The 20,157-nt window shown below is 39.3% G+C and overlaps 1 protein-coding gene across 1 annotated transcript; it reads left to right on the top strand.

Moving 5' to 3' along the window:
- The first annotated feature begins 1,465 nt into the window (after positions 1-1,465).
- EIF2S2 (eukaryotic translation initiation factor 2 subunit beta) lies at positions 1,466-19,702 on the top strand. The gene is made up of 9 exons (XM_032462136.1): positions 1,466-1,638; positions 6,562-6,739; positions 8,239-8,342; positions 11,695-11,830; positions 12,558-12,658; positions 13,278-13,426; positions 15,447-15,503; positions 17,940-18,025; positions 18,618-19,702. Exons 1-9 carry the CDS (start codon positions 1,624-1,626, stop codon positions 18,791-18,793), a joined length of 1,002 nt encoding a protein of 333 aa, XP_032318027.1. The 5' UTR covers positions 1,466-1,623; the 3' UTR covers positions 18,794-19,702.
- Positions 19,703-20,157: the final 455 nt, after the last annotated feature.

Genomic DNA, 20,157 nt, shown 5'->3' with positions numbered 1-20,157 from the left:
AGCAGCCACTGGCATCAGATTGCCTGGACTTGGATCATTCTAAGTTGTAAGCTCCTTGGAGGAAGGGATCTAATTCTATCTACCACACTTAGATTAGAAACTAGTATCCAATGGGGAGTAGGAAATATTTGTGGACTGTCTCACAGAGTTGTTCTGAGGCTAAAGTAGAGTACATATATTAAGCGATATGAAGGACAGTAAGATGGAGAAAAGCAGCCCCTGAACAGTGGGAGCTAGGATGGCATTATAAACCAGGATATGCTTCCCCATTAAACACACACAGTTTCACAGAACACTAACATGAGACAAAACCACTCTGTGACTATGATGGATCAAAACAAAAACAAAACCACTCCACAAACATGTCTGAATACAAACAAAAAAGAACATTGTTCTAACCACACATACACACACACACGACCAAATATCCCCCTATCCTGGCTAACATTAAGTACTGCTGCTTCTCAACCAATCATAGCTTTAACTTCTCTTGGTTCTCGTCCCGTTTTAGACATGAATTATTAAAATACCCCATACCAGAATTTCCTCCACGTCCTAATGTCATTCAATCCAGAGACTAGAAGGCCTGCTTCCTTGAACCCTCTCCCAAATTACCTAACACAAGCCCAAATCCTGTAAATTCTTTCCAGTACCCTCTTTCTGAGATGACCCCCTGTTCCTCAAGGTGTGCCTCCCCTCCTTGCAAGGAGACAAGCTTTGTTCAACTATAGGGATGTTCTTGGTGGCCTTTGGCTGGAGGGCGCTGACAACAGTGACAGCCTCCTAAAGAGTAACTATTACTATGCCTCACGGAGAATTGCATAATGTACCTATAGCGTTCAAGAAGACTTCACAAACAAGGACTTTGAGGGTTCCCGACAGAATGCCTCTCGCCAGGCTGCGTCCCCTGAAGGGACGGACGTCTTCTCTCCAGACTACAGTGAGCAGGCTTTTGATTTCCGACCTCCCAAGCTGAAATTCAGCCTATTGGGTTAAATTTTTCATGAAATAAAACCCCCTTAGTGAAGTGCGCGTCTCTAGCCCCAACTTCGAGTTCCTCAAACACTACAATAACCCAAGGGGGCACGGTGGAGGTAGTAGCAGGGAAACTAAAGCCCCAGTGGGTTCATATTACTGAGTACCTTACCCACAACCCCAACCTAGGAAAAGCGGCCCCGAATTCACTCTACAAGAATGCAGAACAGCGCGGATTCTCTGTTCAAAAACCTGAGGAGAAAGGAGCCGCCGGAAAGACCGAAACTTCCCGGCCGGCTTCCTCAGACGTCGCGCACGCGCACAGGTTGCTGGGCGACCGCCGCGCAAGCGCCCGCCTCTTCTATGCGGACTACGAGTCCCGGCTTGCCTGGCGCCATGGCATCGTCTGGTAACTCGCGCCAGTCGGCGCGCGCTAAATCGGCTCCTCCGCGCGCCTGCGCCTTGGCGAGCTCTGCGCAGGCGCATTTCCAAAGCTTGGGAGGTGAGGGCGGGGTGTCGTTCCCTTTCGCTGATGCAAGAGTCTAGTGCGGTGGTGGTAGAGGTGTCGGCAGGAGCAACGTTGCAGCCGGGGCCTGGGGCTGACCCGTCCGACTTTCCGTCCGTGCCGAGCCCACTCGAGCCGCAGCCATGTCCGGGGACGAGGTGAGGGCCTGAGGCAGGCGCTAGGGCTAAGGACTGAGGCAGGGAGCCAAACGCACCCCAATGTGGGAGACCGGGCCTGCGGCCTAGTGGCCGGCTGCCGCCATGTGGGACAGCCGGGCCTAGGCGGCCCGGCGCGGTAGAGCTGACGAGGGCTCCGGAGCCGCGAGCTTGGCCTCGCCCGGCTCTCCTCAGGGCCGCGGCGCTGAGGCCGGCGTCCTTCCGTGGCCCGCGTTTCCGGAATGGAGAGCACGTTGAGTCGCCCTCCAGGAGAGGGCTTGAATGTCCGTTTAATGGCCCAGATGACTTGAGTTTGGGCTGGCAACCCTTGCCTTCGTTTCGATTTGACGCTACAGCTCCAGCTGTCCCTCGCTGGGCGCTGGTGGTGCAGAGAAGAGCCTCTCTCGGCTCCGTTTCTGCGCCCTCGTTTAAAACTTTACGGGCTGGCTTACCCTACCCCGTGTCTACCCTTGTTCTCATCTCGGGCATTATTATTATTATTTTTTAAGGCCAGAGGGTGAGGAGGGTAGGACGAGAGTAAAAGATCCTTCAACCTGAAAAAGTGATTAACCTCGGAAAGTTTTAGAGCGGGAGTCCCTGAACCTTCCTTAGCAAAACTCGCAGCGACGTCAGCGGGAAGTTCAGGCTGCGGAGCTGCCAGGATCTTTTTCTACCGTCGTGTTTGTACATCAGAAAATTTTCTCAAATCTTTTTTGGCCAGATTCATCCCATTCATTTTAACCAAATGGCTTAAAATGAAATGTGGCTTTAAGCTTTGGCCCCTTGAATTTGTAATTCACTTCTGTAAACATTCAAGTGCTTGGCCTATAAGGCCTTGGAGAGAAAGAGAGGAAGAGGAAATTTTTCCTCTTTTTCGAGTTTTGGCTTTTTGAGGTAGGCCCTGAAAATGCTTTGAATTTCCACAAGTAGTGGAAAGGCCTGGTCCCAGGGCAAGGGAGTGGTTAAAGCAAGTAAGTGTGCTCACAGAAAGCAGAATATTCTCCAGTTTAGTTAGTTAATTCCTTAAAATATAGATAGTGGCTGGTTCATGGAGGAATTTGAAGACCTAATTAAGAAATTTGAATTTTATTCTGGAGGGGATTCCAATCTCGCATTTGATTTTTATGACAACCCTTTAAGATGGGGGGTTTTGTTATGCCCATTTTAGAGATGAGGAAACTGAAGCTTTTTAGAGAGTTGTATAATGCCCATGATCAAATAGTAAATGGCTGAGCCACTAATAGAATTCCAAGTCTATGCATTATAGCCTCCATTTAGATGACTGGAAGGCTCTTGCTCTCTTATGAAAGAAACAGTCTAAGGGAAGTACATCGTTCTTGGAGGTCATGGAGACATTGCTTTATGGCACTCTATTTCAAAAGTTACGAGTGTCAGTGTCTCATTCTTATTTTGTTTCTACCCATTTTCTAAGATTTTCATAACTTTTAATGAAGTACCTAAATAGAACAAGGTACTGTGGAGTGCTATTCTGTGTGTGTTTTCTATGATAAAGTGCTCACAAGTGTTCTAAGAGATCTACTAGTTGCTACAGGAGGTAGGAGGTAGAAATAGAGCCATTAACAGCGATTTGGAGGGCTGGAGGATTCAGTTTTAGCAGTGGGATCAGATCTTGAAGGAAATGAAATACTACTGAAGGGTGAAGAGGATTTGTCAGAACCAGCATTCCAACAGAGGACTTTGGAAGTCAATAAAATATTAAGCAGCTTGGCATTTCTCAGGTCTACCAGTCCATTTTATAAACAGGAAATTAGGGCTTCAGTTGCCCAAGATCACACAGCAAGTAAATGGGACTAGAATCCCAGCCTTTGGCTTCCACTCTGGATGTATGTGCAGATTCAGGTTCCTCTAATACTGTTTAATTTTTAAAAATTTTCTTTGGCCAGTCCTTAACTTCTGACTGCTTTACAGACTTGTAAGGATCAAGTGAAAAAATCTGTACGTGGGAATTATTTATAAACTACCAGGGACTCCCAAGAGTGGAAGTAGTCCTGCCTGGTGGCCAGGATAGAGCGCTAAAAACCTACTATTAAGACGTAATTTATCTCTTTTTTCTTCACATTTCCTTCTTTTTTCATTAGTCTTTTAATATGTAATTGACATAAACTGCACACACTTCCTTTTAAACCTGGTGATTAAGCCCAAAATTCAAGAAAACATAATCTCTTTTAAACTAGTGGAAACATGACCTTTAAAAACCAGTATTCTAGAAATATGGGTGCTACCTAGTGAGGAAAAATTCCCTAATCTGGAGGCATTAAAGTGTTGTCAGTAGCTAATATTTACTACTAGGCCTCACTCAAAAGTATCAGAACATCAGGTTTTCATACAACATGGTAAAGTGTTATACAAAAGAATCTTTAAACTAAGAAAAAGTTTCTGATTAAAAATGAAATATATGTTATCTGAAGTCTACAAAACACAGAAGAATATAAAGGGAAATAAAAATCTCCTAGAATCCCATCACCCAGAGCAGACAGCATTTGGTCTGCTCACCTTGCTTCTCTGGGTTCTTTTGTAACCCTGCCTTCTGGGGTGGTATGGGCTTTAAGTTAATATATTGGGTAAGGTATGGTTGATGGGAGTAGGCTTCCAATGTGCTGAAGCACTTTGGGTTATTGTCAGGGTAATTTTTGCTGATACCCCTTTTCCTGACCTCCAGCCTAACCTAACGTGGGAAGTTGAAAAGGGAAAACTGTTGTGGACTTAAAAAATAGCTCAAGAAGAATCTGATTTTCCATAACTGCACTGTGAGCAACTATTTACTTCTTCAGTTCCCAACTAGTCTCAAATAAAACATTTGGAATGTGATAATTTGTTAAGTCAGATATGAAAGTCTTAAAAAAACACAACATTTTCAGTGAAGACTGACGTGGCCCTGTGGTTTGGGAGAGGTCTGCTTTGGGCACTGCTTTGGGATCCTTGGTTTCCGTATTTTTAAACTTTACCTTGCCAAGTGGTGTGAATAAAATGAGGAGATGAATGTATGTCTAAAATATCCAGACATGGTAATTGAGAGAGGTGTTAAATTATTTCAGTGTATAATTCTTGCATGTTTATAACCCTTTATAAGTTTACAACCAAACTGTTTCCCTGGGGACCTGCACAAATGTTTTTCAGGATAACAGGGCAATTGTGAGGATGTCCTTTGCTGAGTTCAGGATCCCTCTCATCTTTGGTCTGCCTTGCTAAATAATAGTTAAAAGATGGTTAATATTCTGGAGAACTTGATACTTGAAAAAAAATGCAATAAATGAGTTGTAAACCCTGGCAGAAAACCAGATTTATAGTGCGTGGAGTGTTGTCTGTCCTTTAGCCAAATAGCCATATTCAAGAATGAGGATGATTTATAGCTACCTCCCTGGAACAGATTATAACACTGTGTAGGGTGACCCCAAGACCCAGTAGGTCAGCAGTGGGGAACCCCTTCCTCCTGGCTCTTACATCCTCTTTAAATTTGTCAGATTATGTTCCTCAGACTGATTGCATTTCAGGATTATTCGTTTATATGATTAGATCCTTCTTAAGGTAGGAGAGGCTTGGAAATGAGGCTGTATCAATTTCCAGAATGTTTTGCAGATCCTTCTCTGTTGGGTGATGATGATTCTACCCTACCTAATTACAGACCATAGTTTGGTTTCAGTGTAGCTTAATTTCCTTAATGTACTTGGGATATGAAGAAATTTAAGTTAATTAGAGTCAATTTTCGGAATTTTTTTTTCAGAGTTTCATGGTATGTCTTGGAAGTTAGATCACCCTGAGTTGATAAAATTTCAGTAATAGAAATCAAGAGATACCATACTTCATCAACTGTAAAGCATTACATAAATTATAATAATTGCTAACACTTATTGCGTACTTTTGTGCCAGGGACTGTGCCAGGTGCTTGATATTGATTACTTATTTAATCCTAATAACCTTGTGAGGTAAGAGCCAGAGCCAGGATTTTAATTCAGTCAGTTGGGTTTCAGACTTGTGCTTTTAAACACTTTACTGTGCTGTCACAGCAGGTCATTGGGCAAAAATGGTAAATTTAAGCATGGTAGAATTTGGACAAAGATTGGTCAGGGACTTAGAGAAAAAAGACTGGGATTTGAATACAGTCCTGTTTGACTTAAGATTTCACTCTTTTCACTATCAGCATCTGCCCTATATGTTGTTTAAACTATTACGTTTAAAATAACTATGTATTTTTTTCAAGTGATTTTTACAAACCATCTGCAACAAGTTATAAATTAGTTTTTCACTTGTTCTCTACTACACATCAGATTAAAATAACCTAAGAAAAATTTTAATGTTCCAGAAACAAAAACCAGAGTGAAAGTTTGCATAGAAATTTCTCTTACTCAGATAGAGATTGCTGTATGAAAGATTTCTAATGGATTTCCTTCCATTGTGTTCCAAATCCAAAGATTTGTCTGAATTTCATGACAAAATGTTTTAGTTTTTTATCAGGTCATGTCTTCTGGTGTAGCAACTGCAGTTTACCAACCTTAAATGAAGGATGTATAACTTGCCTGTGCATTGGTTTTCTCATCCATAAAGCAAGGGATGAAGCATAGGTTATTGCTAAGTTCCCTTCCCTAAAATCTGTGATTGGTTTATAAAGTCTCTAAAGTTGCTCATGAAACTATAAGTGAAGTTGCTGTATCTTGTGATAATTTATAAATTAAAAGACATATACACATGTTTTGGGGGGAACCCTCCAACTTGTAATAGTATAAAAATGTTGAGTGGATTTTCTTTTCTTTCTTCTTTCTTTCTTTCTTTCTTTCTTTCAAAATCTTTTTAGGTACTTTAATGCATCAAATACTTTTTTACATTTAAGGGTATGCCTTTTGAGAATACAGCATATTTGGAATGTGAACATCATTAAAAACAATCACTTTTTCATTATCTTTTAAATAGATGATTTTTGATCCTACTATGAGCAAGAAGAAAAAGAAGAAGAAGAAGCCTTTTATGTTAGATGAGGAAGGGGATGCCCAGACAGAAGAAACCCAGCCCTCAGAAACAAAAGAAGTGGAGCCAGAACCCACTGAGGAGAAAGATGTAGAAGCTGATGAAGAAGATAGTAGGAAAAAAGGTAAGTGGTGGATATGAGTCACTGTTGTCCTGGGAGACCTGGTTCTCTTCCATCAGTGTTTTGGATTTTGTTCACACAGTGACCTCTCAGCCTGATAAGGCTGTTCCAGTGAAGCTGAGGTCATCAGCATTCTGTGTGCATGGGACCTTGCCAGATTTCTGATAGACTTGTTTCAGGGAAATTCCCACCAAATGCACATGGCAGAGATGACAGAACTGTCATTTCAGGGCTGGTTTTCCAGTCTAACCTGTCAGAAGGTTTCTTTTCTAACTTTAATGGTGGTTGTATTTGAGTGTAGGCAGAAAGAAATAGGACCAAGATAGTCAGTTTTGTGTCTTAAGCAATTCTGAAAATATATAGAAGATATTTAAATTACAGCCTAAAATGTTTGGGTTTAGAAACCAGCATTGGTTATTCACTCTTATTCTAACATAGACACTATTTTAGTATTAGAAATAAATGATTCAGTAAATATATTTATGTCTTTTGAATAGAAGACACTGCTAGGGACAGAGAAAACTGACACTCATTGAGCATCTACCATGTGCTACATGTACAAGCATCTTGTACATATTTAAAACAAATTTGGAAAGTAAATCATTCTTTTAATAGACAAGATGAATTCATAAATAACTTCTTGAAAAACTTATGTAGCAGAGGGGTTTTAAAATATTCCTAGTGTATAGTGGGGCAGAACAAATGGAAAACTTACTGAACCAAATCCATTATTACTCACTAACGGTGGATAAAATTTCATTTTATTCATATTATAGCCTTATTTTAATGAACGTGATGTACTTTTTAAGGCCCTTTGTTGATTGATTGTTTGTTTGATTGATTGAATAACTTACTGAGTTAGACACTAGGTTTAGGTGAGAAAGCCATAGCCCCTTAGTATCTCATAGGGAGATAGACAAGTAAGCTGGTAAGTACCTCTGTTGGAGTGACAGAAAGTACTATCGAAGCACCTAGGGCATACCTAACCCAATTGGGGGAAGGGGAGGTAGACTTAGAGAAGACTTTTTGGTGGGAGTAAATTTTGTGCAGTGAAGGTAAGAGCTATGTGGGAGGGCCCATAGGAAGGCTTGAAGGTGAGAGATCACACACTGCACTAAGAAGCAGAGGTAATTCAGTTGGGCTGAAACTAAGATTTAAGATACAGGAGATAAGAGGGTAGGCAGAAGTAGAGAGAGAAAGCTGGAGAGCCTTGGAAATTATATTAGAGCCCTGATTTTGTCGTGGGAACAATGAGGCATGATATGGTCAGATTACTAAATATTCCCAATATGGTCCCCTAACAGTTTTCCAACAAAGCTTTGAGTTGTGTTCTTCAGAACCGTAGCCTTTGTGGTTGTGGATGAACTACTGTGCTAATTAATACCAATCTCTCTATTCTGGTGACTTAATTAATAGCTGAAACATTGGTTTAACTCATAATTTGATGCTTTGCCTTCTGCTATTTATTAATAATTGATAATCTCAATTATCTGTCTTTTTAGATGCTTCTGATGATCTAGATGATTTGAACTTCTTTAATCAGAAGAAAAAGAAGAAAAAAACAAAAAAGATATTTGATATTGATGAAGCTGAAGAAGGTGTAAAGGTAGTATTGCTTTCTTATTGAAGGTAAAATTTGACCACTTGAAGGGTTCTAATGGCTGGTGTTTTTCCCTCTGTCTCATCTCTTACTAGCTTTGCTATTTGTTATTTAATCACCATGTTAAGGTCATTTTCTTGGGATTGTCTGCCTAGGTACCTTAAAGGGATAATGGTTCAAAGGAATGTAAATTTAGATTTTATACATTGTATTGTGTACCATTAAGATGATTACGAAACGCCTTTTGTCAATCTACTGAGATTGGCTGAGGAGAGATATTTCTGTAAGTGAGAAATCCTGTAGAGCAAATATTCCTGTGGTTTCTTCTGTTAAACTTTTGGTAGCTTGTTAAGGATACACAAAATTATGTGTGTACCTCTGAACAGCAAAGAATGAACCCCAGCCTGTGTTGGTGGCTAATGATTTTGTGGCCTATAGAAGAACCAGAGCACTCAGGTTGATTTTATGGAGTTCTCTGATCTTGGAGGTACTTGAGGCCCTGTGATTGCCTTATTACTGGATTGATTTCCAATACAAATATCTCAAAATTCTTTTGAATAAGGAGTAGATAGGTGGGTAGATAGGTGAATAGGAGGATGCATGGAGGAAGGAGCTGAAAGTCTGTTTTTCCCTTACTTAGAGCTACCATTTTAAAGACCCTGTCCAGGAATCTTGGACAGAGTACAAACTACAAACATCTACTTATAAAACCCAGGATAATAGCAATTTCACGTATACAGAGAGAGAGAAAGGGAGAGAGTAAGAATACACATACACATGCACTAAGTTGTCCCATTTTGTGCCCTCTACCCGAATTTTTCTTTCGTAAATTATTTTCTCAAACTCAGGTAAATAAGGTGTATCCCACATGTAGCAGTAATTCACTGAGTTTTGGAAACAGTGTCACAGTTTTGATGACTCGGTTAATTCAGCAAATAATGTATTAGTGATGATAGTGAGTCAGGCATTGTGTGCTAATTGTTAGGGTACTGAAATGAATAAGGTATTTTTCCTGTTTTCAAGAGGTTATTTTAGTTCAGGAATAATTTAGAGTTCTTTAGAACAACATGCTTTTCTCCGGATTTATCTGTTTCTCTCCCGTTTGGGAATTCTCTTCCTACTAGGGAAATTGGGAAAGAAATTCTCAGAATATAGTGAACAAGGAGGTATAAATATCCTGAGTAACAAGGTGACAAATCAGAGATGTGTCACAGGTGGTCTTGGTTAACAAGGTTTTGTTGGTCACCTTCTCTCGTGGCTTTTGTACCGAAGAGTCACTTGTAAGCTCTATTCTTATTTAGTGCTTGGATACTTTTTTCTCTGCTATTGAAGTCGTAGCATAAGAGGTTGTTACAAGTACCCTTATCAGCCAAGACATGGACATTAACTTGACACTAAAGTGGTTTTTAAGATCTTGGGTTACTCTCCCCCTGAATTTTCAGACTTTACAGGGCTTTTGAAAATGAAAAACACTTTGTGCTATTCTCTGCCTTTCACTGGGTCTTAGCCTCAGTTTAGAAATAGATCTTACTGGGATAAAATAAGTAATTATATGGGACTGGAAGCTGGCTGGTATGTGCTAATTTATACTTAGCATATGTAAGTTTCTCATTTATTGGCTCTCATCTTAGAGACTAACTTAATATCTGGTTTCTTGTTTGGTATTGTCTAGCTAATACACTGATTGGTCTTTGATGGCCAGATGTGGCACTGAGACTGTTCAGCTGGGTTTGGGATCTCAAGACTGAGCTTCATTTGCTCCTGGCTGTTCCAGCTTTTCTGCTGATAAGATTTCTAAAATTACTATAACCCATTTACAGAGTAGTTCAGGATGTCGGTACACAAATATAGATATTGATAAGTAATGTTGACACACTTGGGATAGGGAGTTGGATATGCTGGTGAAAGGAAGGCAAGATTAGAAGGCTGGAGACTGAGACTGGCCCTTTTTGCTCTTCTGGGAGTTTTATGACTCATTTCAAGGCTGTGAAATGCCCTGTTTACATCCATGACTATAGCAGCTAATCTTGGAATCAGGCTTTACCTTTTCTCCATTCATTCATCACATGACCCTAATTCTCCATGGGTTCTGTGTTTTCCCTCTTTCATGATACCGTCTACTGAAGTGATTCCCAAAGACTTTCACAGTCTGGTGCCAGGCTGGCTGTGATACAATAAAAAATAAATATTTGGGTTTTGTTCCCGGTTCCTGACACACAGCTCCTAAGACCCTTGGAATCTCTGGATATAAGTGTATTTTTAGATAACTGGTGCCTGGAAGGTCCTGGATAGTTTCAGGTTGAGGGCTGGTCATCAAGCCATGATTAGTGGATTGGAACTTTTCTCACACACACACTCTAAAGGGAAAGGGTGCTAGAGATCAAGTTTGGTCCAAAGCTGGTGATTTAATTAATCACAACCTACATGATGAAGCCTCCATGAAAACCTCTAACATTGAGGTTTGGAGAGTTTCAGGGATGGTGGTCACATTGGAGTGCTGGGAAAGTGTTGCACCTGGAGAGGGCATGGAAGCACCGCACCTGCCTGCCCCCCCCCCTTTCCTTGCTCTATGCATGTCTTCCGTTTGGCTGTTTCTGAGTGTATCCTTTATAATATAATAAAGTAATAAGTAAAGTGTTTTATTGAGTTCTGTGAGTCGTAGCAAATTACTGAACTAGTGGTGGGAGGACAGGTGTAAGTGGGAAAATATGAATTTGAATCCAAGTAGGACATGTGTGTGGCAAACCTGGGGACCCTGTACTTGCCCTTGCCTCAGTGAAGAAAGTGGGGCTGAGCCCTTAAACCCAAGGAGTCTCACTAACTCTGGATCGTGTCAGAATTGAATTGAATTGTAGGTCACCTAGTTAATGTCAGAGAGTTGGAGAATTAGTGTGGAAAAACACCACGTGTTTAATGTCAGGAGGAAAAAAAACCCTCCCACTAACTGCGTCAGAATACTTAGAAACTTAACGTAAAATATTCCCTGAACCCTGTTCCTGCTGAAGATTGTCACGGAGAAGATTTAAGAATCTTTGTTTCTCAGGTAATTCTGACTGTGGCCGGTTTAAAACATGGACAATAATTATAATAACATCCCAAGGCTGATGGATTGAAAAAAAGGAAACGATCCCACAAAAGTGTCTTGAAATTTTTCCAGTTTAAATGACAGAAGCTTTGAACCAGTTTGGTTCACCTGTGAGAGACATTCCTGATCTGTAATTTCAGTTTTGAATATTTGATTTTTTTCCCTCTAAAACGATGTCTGGCCATGTCATTAGAAATATATATATATATATATATATATATATTATAATAATCCTAGTAGCAAAATGTTGAGAGTCTTATCTCACTGTCTTAGGATCTAAAGATTGATAGTGATGTTCAAGAACCAGCTGAACCAGAGGATGACCTTGACATTATGCTTGGCAATAAAAAGAAGAAAAAGAAGAACGTCAAGTTCCCAGATGAGGATGAAATACTAGAGAAAGATGAAGGTAATATTGGGGGCTAAGCAGCTCATTTCTAGGCTACATAAGCCTTTGGCCTAGTCTCTTTCATGGGCAGGCTTCTTTTTTATTTTTTCTTGCCCCTTATTTCCACTGCCTAATAATGGAAGCTAAAAGGAAATAGAATCTAACTTGATAATGAAAATTAAAGATTTCATTGGGGGAGAATTGGCAATTGTGATTACATTAAAACATACTGATTCAGACTATTGGGAAAACTACTGTAACTGAATTTTACATAATGTTAAAAATTTTTTGTTTTGCCCAAAGTGCTGTTTCATTAGTTTCTAAGTGCTATAGGGTCTTTAGAGAACTTTAGTATAGTCAGCAGATGGGTTTTTATGGATGTGTGTGTTTCTTAAGTGCTACAAAACAGTTGGACATTTTTTTCCTCTAATTATCCGAGCACATTATTTTATCTTATGTTTGTTAAATCAAGAAACAGTTCAGTGTGTCTGTATTACCAAAAATTCCTAATTAGAGAAGTCTCTATTAAGGGTGGTTTATGAAAGTCATAACATCCATGTCTTCAGTGAATAAGGGGTTATTTGTGAGCCTGGATGCCTTTATGTTTGAGTCTGTTGTGAAAGCATTGTGGGATGGAAGACAAATACCTTTGAAGCTTTCATTTCTCTAGATCTGCTTCTCCCTTCTCCCCCTTTTTGTTACTGTATCAGGCCCTCCCCCTCATTCTTACAGTCTTTGTTATCTGTAGCTTTAGAAGATGAAGACAGCAAAAAAGATGATGGTATTTCATTCAGTAACCAGACAGGCCCTGCTTGGGCAGGCTCAGAAAGAGACTACACATATGAGGAGGTAAGACAAATTCTGTAATGAGAAAAGGCTAAACTGTTCACCAGACCTCAAAGAAAAGCAGGATAAATACTCCTTGAATTGGAACCGCCAGTGAAGTACAGTTCAATAGTGAAACAGACCCAGAGAGGTAACACAGCCAATGCACAACACTGCCTGATGCCCATGTGTGGGGCATGTGGTCCACAGTGTGGTGGTCATAGTACTCACTGTTCCATCTGAATCCATGAACTTTTGAGGTCACTGGAGCCCCACTGGAGGGGACAAGTGGGGACAGTAGGGAGAGGGAGTGGCTAATTTGGGGCCAGGGTAGTCTGGAGTTTGCTTATTTGGGCTTACTGAATCTTACTTTTCCATGTAGCATATACTTTCCCACAGAAACAGCAGAATTAGTATGGGTTCCTTGTTTAACTTTGATCAAGGAACTGCTGAGCATCCATAATGGACCAGTTCCTGGTTGAGGATTGAGTCTTGCTTTCAAGAAACTCCCAGAACATGTGTGTGTACATTTAGTCAAAAGTAAACTTTGCTCTGCTTAAAAGAAAAGCACAGTGACTTGGGTGGGAACTTTATACTCCTGCTATTAATGAGAATGTACATGAATACCACTTTATCTCTATAGCTACTGAATCGAGTGTTCAACATCATGAGGGAAAAGAATCCAGATATGGTTGCTGGAGAGAAAAGGAAATTTGTCATGAAACCACCACAGGTCGTCCGAGTAGGAACCAAGAAAACTTCTTTTGTCAACTTTACAGATATCTGTAAACTGTAAGTTGATTAATGCGAAGTCTGTATCCCAAATACCAGATTCTCAGTGGAGTATGTGTTAAATATCCTCATTGTGGACTTTATTGCAGGTAGAAAGAGAGAATGCACAGATGCCAGGGTTGGGTTAAGGGAGGTCACAGTTCAAGTCTGTGAGTTCTTTGGATTCATAGTTCTTAGGCTTATTATCCAGAGGCGAGAGAAGCCACCTCATGCTGAGCCATGAGAGGATCCTAACCATAGGAGTGAAGAGTGAGGAGGCTGAACGTAGTCCCCCGACAGGGGCTGGGGAGCCCTGGGTGGTAGAAAAGCTCATCGGGCTGGAATGGGCCTGACAAGCAAGTACAAGCAGTGAGCTTCAGGAAAGCAGCTAAATTTAGTGTGCTTCTTTCTTGGATACTTGTTGTCAAGACACAGTTGATGAGATTTCAACTTTTTTTTAATTATCATTGCACTCTATGCCTGTCTCACGCCTAGGTCACTGTCCTGGCTCTTCTCAGAACTCCTCAGCTACACCTTTTCTGTCAGGTTTATTAAGGCATCTGACCTTATCTCCTGTTTGTTCTTCAGTTTCATAAGTGATACATGCTTATTGCAGATAAAAGGGAAACCAACAGTAAACAAACAAACAAAAAATCAGTAAAAATTCCCCGCTGAGAAATAATCACTTGTTTTCATTGCTTATAGGCATAACTTAAAAGGTTTTAGATTGTTTTTGCTAATGACAGTAGTATATGCTTATTACAGAAGAATTTAAAAATAATATAGACCTACTTAAAAAATGAGAAATTGTGAGTCCATTAAGAGATAGGGAATCATAGGTTAATATTTTTATGTTTAGTTAGCTATATGCATATAAATATGTTAAAATAAATTGGTATCATATTGGTTTTTAACATTTTTTCTCTTAATATATTGTGAAATTTTTACCCATACATTAAATAACCTTTATAAATGTTTTTAGGCTTTATACAACATGTTCTAACAGTTCTTTAGTTGGACATGATTGCTCCCAAGTTTTCGTTATCAGAGGCAAAGCTTTAGGAAACAACCTTATACATGTATCTGGGCAGTAACTCAGAATAGAGCCTTAGGGCAAAAATTCCCAAAATGGAATTGTCAGGTCAAAAAGAATGAACATTTTTATAGCAAATATTGGCAAGTTATTTTCCAACAAGCTTATACCAGTTTATACTCACACTGGTAATCTAAGTGCCAACCTGTTTTATTATATTTCTACCAACCCTTACTCATTACATTTTTCAGGAAAAATAACTTTTGAAAATTGTAATAGTAGTACCTACTTATTGGAATAAGCTCAAATACTGCCAAGTGAATGAAATTAAAAAGTGAAAAAGAAATTGAGTGGCATTGCTCTGTTTCCTTTTTTCATCTTACATGTATACATCTTTTTGGTTTTTGTATATAGTGGCCTGTATTTCAAAAGCAGAATAGAATGAATGTACCATAATTTATTTATCCACCCCCAAGTTGTTGGATATTTTATCTGTTTTCAATTTTTCTGCTATTATATTGCCATGAAATGCTTCTTTTTTTCTTTTTTTAAATTTCAAACAGGAAATATATAGGGATTAGCATAACAAACACCCAAGTATTCATTACCTAGGTTTGGTGTATTTTGACTTCTTGGCACATTTGTTTCAGATCTTTTTACTTCTTTAAAAAGGGCTCTATATTTAGTTTAAGGCCATCTTTTGTATCTCTTTCTGATCTCTTTTACCTTCCTTCCCAGAAGAATCTGTTATCCTCTAAAGTTGGTATTTTTTGTCCGTTTATAGACATTTACTCATAGGTATACATTTGTAAATGTAATATTTTATGGGCTTTAAAATGTAAAGAAATAATGTCATATTTATCTTCATGTCAGAGTTTGATGAATTGTACTGAAATTCACCTAATAGCTGAGTAATCACAGATTAAAGCAGTGAACAGGGTGGGGTTTTTTGAAGTTTGGTTAGATTTCTATGAAAGATAAGGTTTATATCGTTCACTATCTTTTTAGATTACATCGTCAACCCAAACATCTCCTTGCATTTTTATTGGCTGAGTTGGGTACAAGGTAAGAAACTGTATTTGTATTTATATATAGTTTTTATATATAGTTATTGGATATTTCATAAAAACTTATCTTGAAAAGAATATGTAACATGCTTAGGAAAAACATGCATCTGATTGTCAGAGGAACTTTTAGACTAATGAAGGAAGAAAGTCAGTTCATCTCTATGGGAGAGCTTAGCTTGGCTGCTTGGGAATAGGAAATAAGGGTCATGGTGGCTCATGTGAACAGGCCTGTTGGTGTACCAGAATGAATACCATGGCTCTGCCATGTTTAGAGTTTCTTGTCATTAATTGGAATTCTTGGGTCTTTTTATGGAGCAAAGATTAGATTTCAGAGGAAGCCACTATTTTCTAAATTATATATAGGCTATTGATGAAATATAACTTACAGATTGATGAGTGCTAGGGGAGAAACAATGAAACAGGGACTCATAATTAAATAGCTACTCCCCTGTCTTTAGGGCTCACTTGTTGAAGACACCAAGCCAGTCCATCCCCACTTGGGAAGGTGGTGGTGGGGAGAGGCAGGATCCCATGGATCCCATCCCAGTGAGTTTGGCCTTAAGTTGCTGGGAAGCCAAATGTCCCTTTAAAAATAAGTATTGTAGAATTAGAGCATAATAAATATTACTAATACCTACTGAGTACCCATTGTGTGTCAAACACTTTTTTGGGTACTATCTCAAATCTTTACAACAGCTCTATGAACTGTTAGTAGAAACTAACACTACCCCTGTCTTACAGATGTGGAAGCAGGTTCAGTGAAGTGAAATTGTAGCTGGTCACACAGCTAGTTAATTGCACAATCAAGATACAAACTCAGGTCTGCCTTTCTCAGGACCTTGGACTCTTATTAAAGTCTTAATCCTTTTCCTTGCTGGCAGTACAGAGATAGCTAAGGTGTTCTGTTCTCTTCCTACTCTTGAAACTCAGTTTGGGATTGGCTATACTTGCTGTGGGGCTGAGGAGTAATTTATTTGACCAGTGGTAAATATGTAGGCTTTGTTGTAGAATTGTTGTAAATGTAAATTTTTTTAAACATCTTTTATTGAGTTATAGTCATTTTACAATGTTGTGTCAAATTCCAGTATAGAGCACAATTTTTCAGTTATACGTGAACATACATATATTCATTGTCATTTTTTTTTGCTGTGAGCTACCACAAGATCTTGTATATATTTCCCTGTGCTATACAGTATAATCTTGTTTATCTATTCTACATTTTGAATGTATTAGTCATTGTTTATTTTTTAATTTGCATAAACTGATGAAAGAATGAAAGCTAACAGTGTGTTTCCTACTTCTCAGAAGAATAATTTACAGTTTTTAGAGGTGAGGTGAATTACAACAAGTTGTGACCAGTGAACTTATGGCCAGTGGGCTAAAATATTACAGGGTTAAGAAAACTAAATTTCTTTTGACAATGAATGAAAAATTTTCCTACATCAAGCAATGGAATCACCATAGCCTGCAGATTAAGGGTTTGGGTCCATGGAGGATGATAATAAACCCTTACAGGAAAATATTAAAGGAGAATTATAGGAGAGATTCTTGCGAAAGTCAGTTTTATAATGAGATACAGAACAAGTATAAATTTAATACTGCCTGGGTGAATTTTGTTGTTTCACTTTGTGATTTGCAATTTTTAACAAGTGATGTCTAGCCTAGAGCTTTGCTTTTTTAAAAGTACTTGTCAGCAACTTCTTTCAAAAAGTTTCTCTTTAAGCACCATTGACAATACGAGGCCTGTGATTTCAGCTGTGCTTTTGGGAGAGAGGTTGTAATAATTTTATAGATACAGTACATACATTTAAATGTACAATGCAATGATTTGTTTTTTATTGAAGTATAGTTGATTTACAATGTTGTGTTAGTTTCTGGTGTATAGCATAGTGATTCAGTTTTTTTTATATATATATATTCTTTTTCAGTATAGGTTATTATAAGCTATTGAATATAGATCCCTGTGCCAGTGGTTTTTAACATGCTTACATAGTTAAATACAATCAATTTTAGAACATATTCATCAACTGTATATGACTGAATCAAAAGGTTAGGTCTTAGTTTTTTTTAAGATATTCATAGCTCCTTTTATATATTAATGGTATACATTCAGTAAAAGTGTGATTTTCCTTTGGATGAATGGGTCATCACACAGACAGTTAAGGAATTAATTTGTTTTAGACTTGAAATCAGTTATAAATCAAATTTGTTGCTGGTGACTTTATTAGTTGAAATTGAATTTAATGTTAGGAAGTAAGGATATGTCATCAGGCACCAACTACTAATTAAAAATAAATTTTGGGAAGTCAGTACTGTTCCTAGAACTTATCCCATACCATTGAATGTATTTTAAATTCATCAAATGTAAAGGTCCTGGGATTTGATTCCTTACAGGAAAAAACAATAATGGAGATGTTTTTGTTTTCTTTCCTAGTGGTTCTATAGATGGTAATAACCAACTTGTAATTAAGGGAAGATTCCAACAGAAACAGATAGAAAATGTTTTGAGAAGATATATCAGTAAGTTTATAATTTAATTTCAACACATCACTCTGAGATACTCTCATTGGGCTACAATATTTTGGGGAGAGCTGTTGGTTTGTAATGAAACCAGAAAGGGTGGCCTTAAAAGATGAAGGGAAGTGACTGTGGTGTGGTGAGGGGTTTGGGTTTCCTCAGAAGACCTAGCTGATCAAGGCTGCTGGTTGGTTCCAGGCTCAAGGCCAAGTCAGAGAAATCTGTCTGCACTCAGGCCTGACCCAGCCCAGCTTTGTTTCCTTCCTAATCACTTAAAATTGGCAGATCTGTTCCCACCTGTGAAAGCTAGTAAGTCCTCTCTCAGTGGCTCTCCTGCAGACAAAACCAAGAGTAGGTATCTGGCAAGCATTGCTGCTGCTTTGGACATTCTTTTTTTCAACCCATGGTTCAGTATCTCAAGCATCACATGGAGATAACTTGTGTCTTCTTGTCCCCTGGAATAGCTAAGTACAGCTAAGCTTCCCTGGTGTGGGTGCCAGTGTGGGCTTGTGGAGTTCAGTGAAGTGTTTTAGAGAGAAGAAATCTCTCACTCACTGTGGCTACCATCTAATTCTTTATGTTGCTTTTCCTGCAGAGGAATATGTCACCTGTCACACATGCCGATCACCAGACACAATCCTGCAAAAGGACACCCGACTCTATTTCTTACAGTGTGAAACTTGTCATTCTCGATGCTCTGTTGCCAGCATCAAAACTGGCTTCCAGGCTGTCACGGGCAAAAGAGCACAGCTCCGTGCCAAAGCTAACTAATTTGCTAATCACCACTGATTTTGCGAAGTGTGTTGTGGAGATGTGGCTGGACAGGGTTACCATCAGAGTGGATATACCATTGTATTAAAAACAAGATAGAAAAGCTGCCAAGTTCTTTGGCGATTGGCTGTTGGTCTGAAATCCTTGCAAGATGCCGATGCTCAAGCTGTTGACTTACTCATTGCCTACTTTAACAACTGTCAGGGAAACGTGATGGGGTAAGGCGGTGCTTTTTTAAAATCGTTCATAGACTTCTGTAAAATGCAAGATAAATTAAAGTTATTATAACAGTGATTCTTTCAATTTGGTTTGTCCTTCAGTTTTCTTTTCTATAAAAAAATTATGCTTAATGAATTCAGCAAAACAGTTTGTGCCTGGGCTCTGGCGAGGTCTCTGTATCCTTGTCCTGAGAAGCTTCAGCTAGGTAGCCATTTTCCTTCTCAGCTTCTCGAGAAACATGAAGCAGACACAGCTTCATACGAGAGGGTGGTTGGAGCATGCAATCTGGGAAGACAGCCTATTTTCAGTGTCCAGGGAATGATTATATAAACTTGAATTGTTTTCATTATGTGAGGGTTGTTGCCACTACCTCACTGCCGAGTCTTCTTTACCACGAGGGAATTCAAGGTGCTAAGTACCTTTCTCAGAATTTTCTTCCTTATTGGCCACTAAGAGAAGCTTAGATTTTAAGTGTGTCTTGTAACTGACACCTAGAAAAACCCTAGTTGGGTATCTGTTGGTGAGGAAGCACTGTAGCATGTGCAGTAGAAAAAACTTTCGGAAGTCCAAACCATGATGCTAGAGGAAGCTTTTCTTGCTTCCCCAGCCTGTGTTCTGGGTTTGAAAAGGGCCCACCACAAATGCTTTTCTATTTTCTGTATTAAAGTAGCTTTTGAATATGATCATGAGAAACCAAGAGGTGACGCTTCTTGTGTGGTGCTTCTGGTGCCTCCTTCTGGTTCTGCCTTCTGAGGGTTTGGCTGAAAAGGTATTTCTTTACCGAGCACTGGGGAAAACATCATCCTACATGTCTGCTGTGATCTGCCTTGCACGCACTTGCCGAGGATAAGGGCATAATTCTGCTCCTTACTTTCTTGTTGCCAGACTATTCCAGGGGCAGTCACTAAGCCCTGAATGTCTTGACGTTGTTTTTAATCACTGTGACCCTTAAAGTACAGGCCAAGTGTTGTAAAGCATCCTGGCCAAGATGTGGTGGAGCAGGCAGAGCATTCCCTCAACCCAGTGGGTCCTGAGGGGACTACACACTGACTGAGCTGCCACCACTGCCCAGATGAACTCAACTGCTGTTTATGATTTCATCTTCCTTCTTTTGTATCTACATCCACAAAATTCCTAATGTCAGA

This window comes from Camelus ferus, chromosome 19 (assembly GCF_009834535.1).
Source record: "Camelus ferus isolate YT-003-E chromosome 19, BCGSAC_Cfer_1.0, whole genome shotgun sequence".
Classification (NCBI taxonomy): domain Eukaryota; kingdom Metazoa; phylum Chordata; class Mammalia; order Artiodactyla; family Camelidae; genus Camelus; species Camelus ferus.
This window is presented reverse-complemented; position numbering and strand designations above follow the sequence as displayed.